General features: G+C 39.0%; 1 protein-coding gene across 4 annotated transcripts in view; it reads left to right on the top strand.

The window, feature by feature from the left end:
* LOC124153417 (TBC1 domain family member 1) overlaps positions 1-12,801 on the top strand; it is a 315,494-nt gene that overhangs the window by 212,463 nt on the left and 90,230 nt on the right. Inside the window, exon 1 of one of the 4 annotated variants that reach the window (XM_046526554.1) lies at positions 8,978-9,334. The exons of the other annotated variants lie outside the window; for them this stretch is intronic. Coding sequence (XP_046382510.1) covers positions 9,182-9,334 — 153 coding nt within the window. The 5' untranslated portion in view covers positions 8,978-9,181. Of the gene's footprint in view, positions 1-8,977; positions 9,335-12,801 lie in introns of those variants that run through there. 4 annotated transcript variants of the gene reach the window in all.

Genomic DNA, 12,801 nt, shown 5'->3' with positions numbered 1-12,801 from the left:
TACTTTTAAACATGTTTTCCGCTCCAAATTTTCTCCCTCGTGAACATAAGCATCCTGCATCCGTCGATGTTGCTGGTGAGGAGGGTGGGTGGATAGGTGCATAATTGTGCTTCGTCTATTTTCTGGCGGAAGTGCGCCATTGTTAAGAGTTTCCTCGTCTCCCGACTCCGCGTTGATTGCGATCTTTTGTGTCCAACCGCCACCCAATACACGTACACGCGCGATGTCGTCACAACGAAGTTGGGGGCGACCTCCGCGTCCTCTGAAATGGAATTCAAATTTGAAATATTCAAGGGAGCGTACCAAGGAGCGTGTTTCAATGTTGGTGGACGTTACTTGACTCGGCACTGCTGATCCAAAGGTTTGCACGATTGGCTTTTGGCTATTGCCTATTCCTGGCACGGGTCAACTTGAAAAAAAGTAAGAAAAAGAGTCGTATTGGGTCGCTTACTCTTTACTCCTTTCATTATTGCTCCATATTAATAAGTTTTAAGCGAAATATATTGTGGGAACAATGTTGTGAATTCTTCATATGAATTGCAAAACAGAGTTCGTTGTACCTCGCCAAAAACAAACTAATTTTAACGAGATTCCGACTTCCGGTCAAGTATAATACACCAACAAGTCATCTTCCTCCAAAGCTCATTCATACTCTCTTATCATTCATTCATTCAATCTTTTTTTTATAGAATTTTTTATTACACTAACAATATAAAGAATTATTACTCGGCGCAACAAAAATCGAATGCTTTTGATAATTATTTACGCCGTCACCTGCAGAATGAAAGTAAGACTTCATCTTAAACCTGGGTCATGGGTTATTTCTCTGTTTTCCGCGGAGTGAATGATGATTTTCAATTTTTCGGCTTACTACTGAAACTGTTACTAAGCGATCTGTTTTGTAGTACGACGACAGTCGCTGTCGCCAATTTTGACCTTAAGATTCCAGGAGGATCACTGGTCGGACTGTTATCTGCGACAAAGAGGTAACGCGAAAAATGGAATAACGCTCAATCAACCCGGGTCTTTTAAATGGAGTTTTTTTTGCTGTGGAAGAACGAAGTCTTTATTAATTTACATACTGGATCGATTCAATGAAGAGACCGACAGTTATGTCGCTGATGTATTTTGATTATTTTGTATTTTTATTGGAACAATTTTGGGTAATCTGTGCTTTCCCTTGTCATTATTATGAATTAGACATGGCTGCCTTAATCTTCTAATTTGTAATTGAAAAAAATGGAAATTCATTGAAGAAGCTTTAATTTGAGAGTTCCGTTGTCCTTACACATACTGTGGCTCAAACCTTGATATAATTCGCTTGCAAGTAGGAATGCGACCCCTCCTGTAGATTTCATTTGATTTGATCCGTTCCTCGCCTCGACGCGATTGTAATCTTTTATCACTTCATAATTTTGAACGTTCACTGTGAGAGTACATAGAAGTACCCCGATCCATTGTAGCTCAACTTGGGACAGGTCTCCGTTTTGAGTGATAAATGCAAGGCAAGACATTTAATTTTTTTGTGCCAAGTATTGTAATTCAAACTTGCGATAATTATGCTGCTAATGGGTTTCGTTGAATACGTTGCTTTAATGGCATGATTGTGGTCGAAATAAGAACTTTGTTGCGGATGTAGTGAAATAAAAATCAGCATGTTGTTCAATTATTTTCAATGATTCAAAATACTGCATTGACTCTAGGAAGCAATGATATTGACCAAGAGCAACGAAAATGTAAGTTTTCAAAAATTCCATTGTATTTTGAATCTTAAGTTCACCCAAATACCATGCTATTCATAGCACCAGGATATGCATTTACTATTTTAATTTTTTTTTAAAGAAAAAATTCTCGTAGGAATGAAAAATGTAATAATTGTTATCACATTTTTCACCAGGAATTGAAAATTTAAGTTAAATATTGAATCATCATCATCATCATCACTGGTCAACAATCCTAGGATTGGTTTGACGCAGCTCTCCACTCAGTTCTCCTATCAGCTAATCTTTTCACTCCTACGTATTTCTTCTCTTTCACATCTCTCTTTACTTGTTCCATATATTTTGTTCGAGGTCTTCCTTTTCCATTCTTGCCTTCCACCTGTCCTTCGACGATTGTCTTCATAAGGCCATCATGTCTCAAGATGTGGCCTATAAGGTTGTTCCGTCTTCTTATTAAGGTTTTCATGAGGCTTCTCTTCTCTCCTACCCTACTTAGGACTTCCTCGTTACTAACTCGGTCGATCCATTTGATTTTCATCATTCTTCTGTAGCACCACATAATGAATTTTCAGAAACCCTCATGAGCGATCGTGCATCTCTTTTTATCCATCTATCGTCTGTGAGCCTTACTCCTCACTCAAGATTGTTCAAATACAATCAAGAATGTTTCGTTTATAGGTCAATTGTTCGTTTTTGACTTCGATTCGTGAATTCACCATTGTCCTTTGACATTTGTAGCAGATAAATGATAAAATCCCCCTGTTATTTCATTCATAAAATGGACCATATTTATTAGTAGATTGTATTTATATAAAGTTGTGGACAATTATTTCTTACTGACCCCTAGGTTGAAGTTGTAATCATTTATTTGAATACTACTGTGAAAGGCACTGTAATTACATAGAGCTTTGCTTTCTGAACTGGGATACATATATTTCCCGTCGCCCTTTTTACCCTAGCACACATCTTCTACGAGCTTTCAACTCCCATCTTAAGTTCAAGTGCCATCTCAAGAAATGAAAAAAATATCTGGCATATTTTCACTACGTCCTCGGAAGTTTCTTTCTCGGGCAAGGCTCCAAAATATGTTTGTGTATAAAATTCTTTAGATCCAGGATATTTGCTGGAGACATATTTAGAGGAGCACTTAGCCACGGCAAGCTATGTAAGGGGAAAGGCAAGAATAAAATATTTTTCGTTAGCTAATACAGATGCATAGCTGACTGTAAATTTGTGTAATTTCTTACCAGTTATATGCTACGGGTTTTCGGCAGCTGGTCTAACATTATTTCCTTATTAAATTGTGAGTGTAAAAATATATACATTTCATTTACGCATTAATGGATCCTGCAGCATATTAAAATTACAATGCAGATGTGACTATATTTTTGGTAGAGCTGTTATAGGATATTTTCAGTAAGGTTTGCTCGAACAATCAAACTTTCCTATGTTTATCTTTTCCTGCAGATCGAAAAATGACCGATATATCCCTAATGAATGAGATAATTCTGACAAATAACTTTCGGGATTCTAGCCTAGTTAAAATTATTTGGCTGAAGTTTCAACAGAAAGCTCTTACATCGCCCTCAGAGCAAAAATATATAATTACATTTTTTACGTTTAATAAAATTTAAATAACAAGGGGTCAGTAGTATTTTTGTGACCAATGATGGGAATTCATCCTTTATGTTCCTCGTACGCAGGAATGTCCTTCGATTGAGCTCAGTTATTCGGTGCATTGCAACCAGAAATGATTTTTTTAATTTCTGTAGTCAGAATTTGCACATCCTTCAGCTGAAATTGTTAAGTATTGTCAAGAATTTCTTCAACATTGTCCCACAAATCTCGTAACTTAAACAAATGTAAAAAACTTGTTTGAAATTCTATCAGGCGTGTTGTTCTTTCTTTAAATTGGAAATATCCATCCCAATCCTAGTAGTCATGCATATCCTTGAATTCATCTCCTGATACACGTATTTGGTGGACCTGTGGGTAACTTGGCGTAAATGTCAACTTGTTGTCATCTCTTATCGAGCTCGCGTTCGTTTTAGTCTCGTTTCCCCTCCTGCTCACGAATCATGCGTGACTTCGTGGAAAACATTTTCAGTAGCCCTATCGCAACGAAACGTAGAACTAACTAATGGCTGCCCTCTCTGCTGAGTACACTTCTCCCAACAGTACTTCCTTCTCCACACTCACTCGGGCCATCCAAGCATTTCCTCCCGACTCACTTTCTTTTCAGAGTTCAGTCAAGTTTTGAAGTGACAGTGGTAGCGAATAGTGCGGGTATTTGCCTCAATGACAAAAGATGAGAGTGGTCGTCAGAGTTCGTTGCTACCACGCGGGGAGTTCACTTTCAAAGCTTCCTAAAGGCGTATTTCTCCATGGTTTATTAGTAACGAAAACATCTTGTAAGATCTTTCAACGACCCCAATTTTAACATCTATGTTAATTGCACTTAAGAAATTTGAAAAATCCTTCGCTGCTACAAATAATCCTTTATTGAAAAATCTTTGTGACTACGAACCTCCTGTAAAGCCTAAATACGGATTCCCTAAATGTGCCCTAAACCCCACCCATATTCTCCATCCCTCATTATCTCTAACCAATATGCCATGACTCAATTTAAAATATAATGAAGTTATTTTTGCTCTCTGAAACCATCTAAAAAAGCGAAACACCGAGGAGATAGCTAGTATTGGCTGGGAACTGCGGAATACCAAAACAAGATATATGGGTGCGAGTGCATTTGCGTCTCTATCTTTCTATCCTTTCGTATGACTTATCAGACGTGTTCATTGTTCTTCGCTCTCCGTCCATTACCCCGCAGTTCATTTCATAATCATTATTAAATGAGTGTTTTACAATTGGATTCGGATTAACTGACAAGAGATTGTGAGAGATATTTGGGGAGATGATTTTGAACATAATAGCTGATATCACGTGAAATTATAAAAGTGGCTTGACATTTTTTGCTCTTGGTTTGCGTTTTTCAATATTTATTGATTCCCATTTTCATATCGAAAGCGTAGGAATCGATGACAATTGGTGGCTGTAATAATCGTCAATGGAGGGTGGAGAACTTTTTTCTCTAATGACATCCTTTAATCGTCCTAAAGTGCTCATGATGGCTCAATATCTGTTTACAGCCTCAGAATTAGTTTAATGAATTCGTATGTAAAGTGCTCCTTTGTAGTGTAAAATACGTCTGTTAACATTTGTGCAACTCTTATTTATTCGTCGTGAAATAATTATTTTAGTTGCTCCCTTCTCGCAATCTACTTATTGTAATTTTTCATGAATCATTGTTTTCATTTGTCTGTTTCGATGCTGTTGTCTAATATTTGCTTTCTTTTTATTTTCAGGTAAGTTGAATCCATGAGTAGTCGAGAATTTCCTGTGATGGAGAGTTCCTAACATTTGTGAGTAAAAATCGGCTTACGTCAACGGAGAGGAAAACATAAAGATTATGATGATTCAATTACTTAGAATTTGAAGCTTCCGCTGAAATTATAGTACTTACTCGCAAAGTATTCCCACGATGGTGTTCCCCGGAACTGATAACTAATGGCCATTATAAGCCGGATGTCATTATATATTTTTTTAAGATTTTCGATGAGCGGCTGACTGACATTACATAGAAATATGGCGTCTACATTAGTAAACCCCAATGAATGATGGTTCAAAGACCGCCGCTTCCTATCCTTTCAGGCTGGGGACAGAATAAGTTCAACCAACCGACACCTTCATGGTCGAATTTTCGGTATCTACGCCCGTTAACAGCATTACGTTTCATGAAACAGCATCAAACAACCTCACATTGTAAATTTTCCTTCCTTTTTCGATATTTGCTTCAGCTTCGGGTCATCGTCACTGGTCATCAATAAATTTGTTTAATATATTGGTTTAATATATAAATTTAAAGTTGGTAAAATATTGGTTTAATACGGTTCTCCACACATATCTCTTTTGAGCTAATCTTATCGCAATTACTTTTCTTGGCTTATGCAATTACTTTCACATCAGTCATTATCACTTCCTTATATTTCACAGGGGGTTTCCTTTGCCGTATCTCGCCAAGCACTATCCCTCGACGATCGTCTTCATTTTGCCATCACGTTAATCATTTGGCGGACTAATTTTCAACGCCATGTTGCAATAGTGTTTTCTTTCATCATGAAGATACACACTCTGGAGTGGAGGGAGACCACCCGGCTGGAAGCCCGAATTCGAAGCCTTTTTCGAATGTATTCGCCGGCAAAGCATCAGCTTTTAAATCACACTCCCGCTTAACAGGTCGTATTTTATCACTTTATCCAAACTTATTGCTTGTTTAAAACTTGTGCTATTACTTATTTTGCGATTTTCAATGTCTACTGAATGTACCTGGAAAATTTCGCGGTGATTTCTTAGGACTGACACAAGTGAGAGAGATCGGTCGAGCTGAAGTGATGCGTCCTAACCATCACCACGAAATAACATGATCCAGCATTTTTTCTTTTCGTTTTCATTTTAATTTCCACTCTTTGGAAAACTTGGAAGCACCGTGTTCCGTCCTATTACTACCACAACAGCATGGCTCTGCTCAGCGATATCCACACGTGGAACACGCGACATGGAGGAAACAAATTTCTGGTCCCAATCCATAGGTCCTCGCGTATGGCGGGATCATTCATATGCACCTTTGCCGCTCATTTAATGCCCTGTCGGATGACCAGAGACGCGGAGGACGAAGGTGATCCGACAGCTGGCAAAAAAATACAACGAGGCCTAGCTACATTATCATGTAAATTTATCTACCATCGTATTAATTTTTTGCTGATACCTGTATTCCTTTATTTCCGTAAATATAACCTTGTAAAGAGAGCCCTGGTCCAGAGAAAGAGGGGGCCGGATTGTGGCCTCCTCTGAGCCAGGTAAAAGAAATAAATCAAATCTTTATACTTCGCTGAATGTAGTACACAAATGCGTGGAATTCTTACTATTCATACTTCGTGTAATGCCCGTTTCACACGGGGCACGGAATGGCGCAGGTTAGAACTGCATTAATTTCTAAAATGGCGTGGAATGGCGCGAATGCATGAACGAAATTAGAACAGGGGCTATTTTTCCATCTCACTTCCACGCATTCTCGCATGTGTTCTAGCAATTCACCGCTTTACACGACGCAATTTTGCTTGCGCCTTTGTACACACGTCAGATTGTGGGAAGAAGTGCCCCGTGTAAAACGGCCATAAGATGGGGTGAGGACTTTACCGAGAATATAACCTGAAATTGAGCGTCTGTATTAGCCTGCTTAAATTATTTTTTGTTGGCCAACACAGGGAGATGTTTCAGACTTTCTAACGTGTTTGTAAATTAGAAGTGGCTGACAATAAAATTCACGAATACTTTAATTTCACTGAACGATCAGTTTTAAATACATTTTATAACGAAGGTAATACCATATGTATTGAAACCGATCATCAAGTTAAAGAATATGTTCACAATTGCCAGTGACTCTTAATTTTCTAATTTGTTGGCCGAAGCGGCTTTTTAAAAAATTTTCCTTTCGAAGGCTGGACCACTTTACTTGAAATGCCTTCCACATTCTTCTCAAGTGAGTATCTGAATAATAATCAAAACTCCATAAACTCTGTAAGGTATTCATTGGAACCACGAGCCTTGAAAATGGCACATATTTCCACCAACTTTCGATTTCGTTCCCGAAATACATCGGCATTCTGTGTTAGTATATCGTCATTCATCCTTTGTTGAGGTCAAAATCATTTATTATCTTTAGCAATCGTTTGATCAATAATTGTTTTAGAGTCATTGCCGTTTCACCATGTGAGTGGTGAGTCACATATTGGTTTTTCGTAACGCGGGACGTTCTTTCGTGGCCATCTGATTAGGCCATCAGAGATCGTTTATATATCTCCATGTTCATTATTTTCACTGACGCACAAAACCTTCTGAATTGGCCATTGCATCGTATTTTGGTGAAACACAACTATAGGAGGATATGAAAAATCATGCACTGATCATAACAGTTACTAAAAACCCTGTCATCGATGCACTGCACCGTTTTCAGCCTAAATGAATGAAATGTTAAACTTCAGAATGAGAGTTCAAATCACGCGGCTTCCTTAGAGATACACGCTTCTCGCAAATTTCAAAGCCATAATTCTGCGAGTCGCTAAATGCTAAAGTTTTTGCGAGTAATCAGGGTCAAGGTCAAACGCTGCTTTGACTTTTCGCCTCCTGGGCGCTCGCGCGAGCGATTGAGGGTTTGAATGAAGTCTGGACATGAATGTAGAATGTTTTCTTCTCCCTTCAGTTTATATTTAAATTTGATTAGGCTGTTTTTGTAGTGTGAATAAGGTGAATTTTCAGAATCAATTATCCATAGAGTTTACATTACTAGTGTAGAGTATTTATGCAATTATCGCTCGTTTTTGTGTATCTGTTCTCCATCTCGCGTTATCTTTCGACGCCACTGTTGGTTGCGTTGCCATGACGCCAACGAGTGTGTCCCATTCAGCATTCTTCTTGTCAAACACTTCGTGATATCATAGGGCGTGGAGGTTCTGAATCGTATTTTAATGTAGTTTGTGAAGCATTACCACATTGAATCAGCTCATAACAATTTTTCGTGATACGGAATTCTTAATTGTAATTTACGCGTTCTGTAGGTATACCTTGTTTCAGTTCAGTTTTAGTGAGGGAAATGTCCTGGAAAGATTTTAAGTGGCTGTCAGGGGTCCGATTTTCATCGAAGATACAGGCGAGTACGTGAGTGGTTTTGTCTAAATTAAGTGATATTAATGTCACAAATTAACGGCGTTTCGTTATTCTGTTGACACTTGAGAATCAGAGCGAACTACATGTTCTTGCGTTCGTATGCTTGGCCATCATCACGGTTGTTCTTTCAACACATCCCCCATGTCGTCGATGCATTTCACCGCTGGACGCACGCGGCAATTAGCTTTTTGAACGCGGTCGTCATCGTTTACTCGTGCCATCCCGCTTCGTGTTTTGATCTGTGCTCACCCGGGATCGTTTGCAATTATTAAAAGCTCGTGTTCACGAAGCCAAAGCATTCGAGTGACTTGCCTTGCGTTGAGCGAAGAAAATATGTCTTTTGATAGCGAGCGGCGCTTGTGAGCCGCCAGGTATTAGAGGCCGGGGCTTTATATCGAGATTGCGAAACTTGTGTTTGTCTGCCGCCTCGGCGCTCCGGCGCGAGGAAGTCGACAGTGTGTGTCGCTGTCTTCCGAGGGACTAACTATCGTATCTCTTGGCTCGCCGAGTGGGTGGCTGCAAGACCCGGCCGCTCGTTGCGCTCTCGTCTCCCGGCGAACTTTTCGGTGATGTCCCCGCTGCGGGCTGCTTAGGGCCAGTGTGGGCGTGTGTCACCCTCGAAGAAGGGTTTTTGTTTTTACTCGTAGTAAAGTGTTGCTCCGCGGGAGTCGTGTGGAATGTTGTCGGACGACGCGCGGTCGAAGCCATGGCGTTTGGATTGCACGAGGGAGGGTGACCGCATCGGGACTCAGAACCAGATCATCATGAACATCAAAGGACTCCGGCTGTACGGCCATTTGGAGGTCCAAGTGGAAGGGGTGGCGCTCAAAGTAAGTCTCACGCCTGAACGCCATCCGTCTCCCCTGACACATTTGCCGGGACGTTTTGCGAAACTAAGTGCCACTCAGCCAGTAATATCGTTCGGATGATGGTCCTTGGGTAGTGTGCGGTTTGCCTTTTTAAATTGATATTTTTTCGTTAATTAATAAGCATCGGAAAAGCCTTAAACGTCATTAACCCTTTGAGTGCTAACCGATTTTCTAGGCACACTGCCAAAAGTGAAGAGGCATTTTTGCTGATTTTGCAGTAGGTTAGGGAAAAAATTAGGTCTCCAAAACAAGTGAAGGTATTTGTTCAAAAACTTTAGGAAATCTTTATTACGTGTGGTTTCAACTTTTTATTATATTATTTGAAGATTTTTTGGTAATATGATTTAATTTTTATAATTTGAAGAAAATAGTTGATGTTAAAATCAAATTAATATTGACAATTGTATGATTAGTTAATTATCAACATCTAAGAGTGACATTGCATGAGGAGCGCTATCGCTCTTCTGGCACTTTTCGCGAGAGATGGGAGAAGGGCGATAGCTCTCCCCGGTATCAGCTATGTATATGCATATTTCGTTTGCATAATGTTGAAGCTTAAATTCATTTTTGGTTATTGGCCGACGCCATGAAATGTAGCAACATCGCAATATGGAGTGTCAGAGGATAGATGCCCCTGGGCTAGTGGTCTCCTCAGCAGATGTATTGCGGGTAGTCGCCACAAGGAAAGAAAAGGCCCCTTAGCCCCCCTAGCTAGGTGCACGAGTACCGAGGTAATAATAATTCGTCTTTACTGGGCGAGATTGGGACTAGAAAGGTCCTATCTTCCACCTGACACCTAAAGTATGTAAATTTAAAGGTATGTATTATCGTGGAGGGGATCGCGAGAAGAAGTTAATGGAGATATGTAGATATCTTGTAGATCTTAGGGATGTACGATATCATTCTTTCCTCGAACTTTCTGGGATAACAACAGTTTCTCAGTTCGTGAAATTAATCGAGGCACTCGCTTGCATGTCTCATCGCATAACTTTCTTTTTCTCTTTGCATTTTTTTGCGTTTGCATTTCATTTTATTCTCCTCGCCTTATCATGTCTTCAGAACTGGTCGACCTTAGTTTCTTTGAAGTGAACCCTTTGTTTGACTTTAACCTTGCATTAGTCAACTTATGTTTGTTATTTATCGTTAGAAACCTTAAGCATTAAGTATAATTGTATTTGTGTCTTCGTAGTTATCGGTTGCTCATACCACCTGCGTGAATGTGTCTGTGAGGTGCCTCGTTCGGCACTGATTTATCGTGAGAATGTTTCTTTAAAGTGGTCAGTAGCCATTATCATTTAAAATCCTCTTAACTATTAGCACATTATCCCCAGGACCTTAGGCCATACCTACCTATAGGAGCAGGGAACCATTTTTATGGTGGCTAAACTAAAATGTAGATGAATTTCGTCTCCGAAAAGGGCTCTATCCGTTGGAATAGAAAATATGTTAATGGGTGAGTATGAAATTGGAGGATAATGTTCAGTATGGTCAAAGCCAGGTGCAATTTAATTCAGAAAAATTGAAATGAAAATGAGATGGATTATAAAAGAGGGAGTTAGCGTCGTTTGCACTGATCTGAGCCACGCATCAGCAGAAACCCAAGTCCTTGTTCCACTCCATACGGACTGAAAATGTTAGATTGAGGACAGGAGAATCACCTCGAAAGGAGACTTGGCTCCAATTATGGAACGACAAATGTGCTCAAAGCGAAAGCAAATCCTGGGAGGAGTTGATAAAGAGGGAGTGTCCTCATTTGAGAATGCATTTTTTTGTGTATTATTGTCCTTCGGTGCGTGTTCTTATGGTCATCCGAAATGGTACCCGTGGTTACCTATTACAATTTATTCCGTTGTTATTATATTTGTTTTATTTTGTATGAGAGAATTTTCTCGATCAAAATCGCAGGAAAGTTTATATTATTTAATCAGTGATGGTTTGCGTGACAATTTCATGCTCGATTCAGCCATTGATGCTCGATTAACTGCTCGTTTTCAGGAGTGTATGGAAATTGTGGTTATTTTCATGACCATTCTGGTTTATTCCCATAATGAAGCCTGAATAACGCTAGCTATAGTAAGCAGTCTCTCCTCTGCGTATTGACAAAATCGTGAATTCATCTTTTTCACCGATGCCAAGCTTAATTTCATTGTTTATTAATCAATTATTTAATTTTTTTACATTCATACTGTCAATTTTGGCATTAATTTTTTATACTATGTTAACAGGAATGTGTAAATACAGGAAAGCATTATTTATTCAAAATGTTCTGGATATTTTATATAATTTAACCATTTGCATATTTTTCGTTTATCATCCTTAAATATCTTTGGATCTAGAAAATATTCGTCGGCTCCGATTTGTGTTCTCCAAATTTGGTTAGTTACAAGTTCAAACTATAGATTGGAATTATCGGTTGCTTAAAGTTTATTTAAATGTCCTTCCGAATGATGCAATATACTAATGGAATCCTTCGGTTAGCTCTTTTAAATTTTTTTAGACTTTGATAATATTAATCAACGAACTTTGGAATTTCTTCTTTCTAATATAATGGAGTTTTAAAATACTGACAAGGTGGCATCAAAGGATGCCGCTGATAATACTAATTTTCTAGAGGGATGTTTAATCTTCGTGTATATTTTTATCTCGTCAGTGGGACACGTTGCTTTCAAGTCGAGCAGCGGCGATTGTGAAATACCTTTTTCTTGAGAAATCTCATTCATATCGTAACATTTGCTTCATTAAGAAGTACAAGCTGTTAATATTCGTGAGGTTGACTTAGGAAATCATTGTCCATTATCTTCACTAAAAGTATGCAAATGGCAAACGTGTGCTGGAAAACAACGTTTGTATATATGCTAACAGTAATGTATGTGGTGGTAGCGTTCGGTAATTCAAATTAGGTTTTTACCGTCGCATGCAAACATGTTTATTTAGAGTTGTGTATGTGTTGCTACGTTTTCGTACGTGATGTTTGGCAGGTGGGTGACGCCGTTGTTTAATTTCGGATCACGGTCCGGCTGTCGACCGCTCTTTCTGCAGCTCTCAACTTTGTGACTTGGACTATGATTTTGAAATAAGTCTTAAAGGAACGGACTGCCTATGCTTCACTCTGAGGTGCAGAAGTATATTAATTTCAATGGCCTTCCGGGACGGCAGCATCACTTATTTTTAGTTTACCAAGCAAAGCACAATTGAATTGTCCTAATGTCTGATGGTTGAATAAATAAACCTGCCACCCTGCCTATTTCCGTTTACTGTCGGAAATTCGAGTAATTAAAAGTTCATAAAATAGCAGCACAATATTCAGCAGCTAGACTCTGGATAATATTTTTTTCTGTTCTCACTATTATCTTCATATAGGGAGTGCATTTCATTATATTCCCTTCGTATAGTATTTTTTCATGTCTTAAAAAAATGTGTCCATAGTT

The sequence above is a fragment of the Ischnura elegans genome, chromosome 2 (assembly GCF_921293095.1).
Source record: "Ischnura elegans chromosome 2, ioIscEleg1.1, whole genome shotgun sequence".
Classification (NCBI taxonomy): Eukaryota; Metazoa; Arthropoda; class Insecta; order Odonata; family Coenagrionidae; genus Ischnura; species Ischnura elegans.
This window is presented reverse-complemented; position numbering and strand designations above follow the sequence as displayed.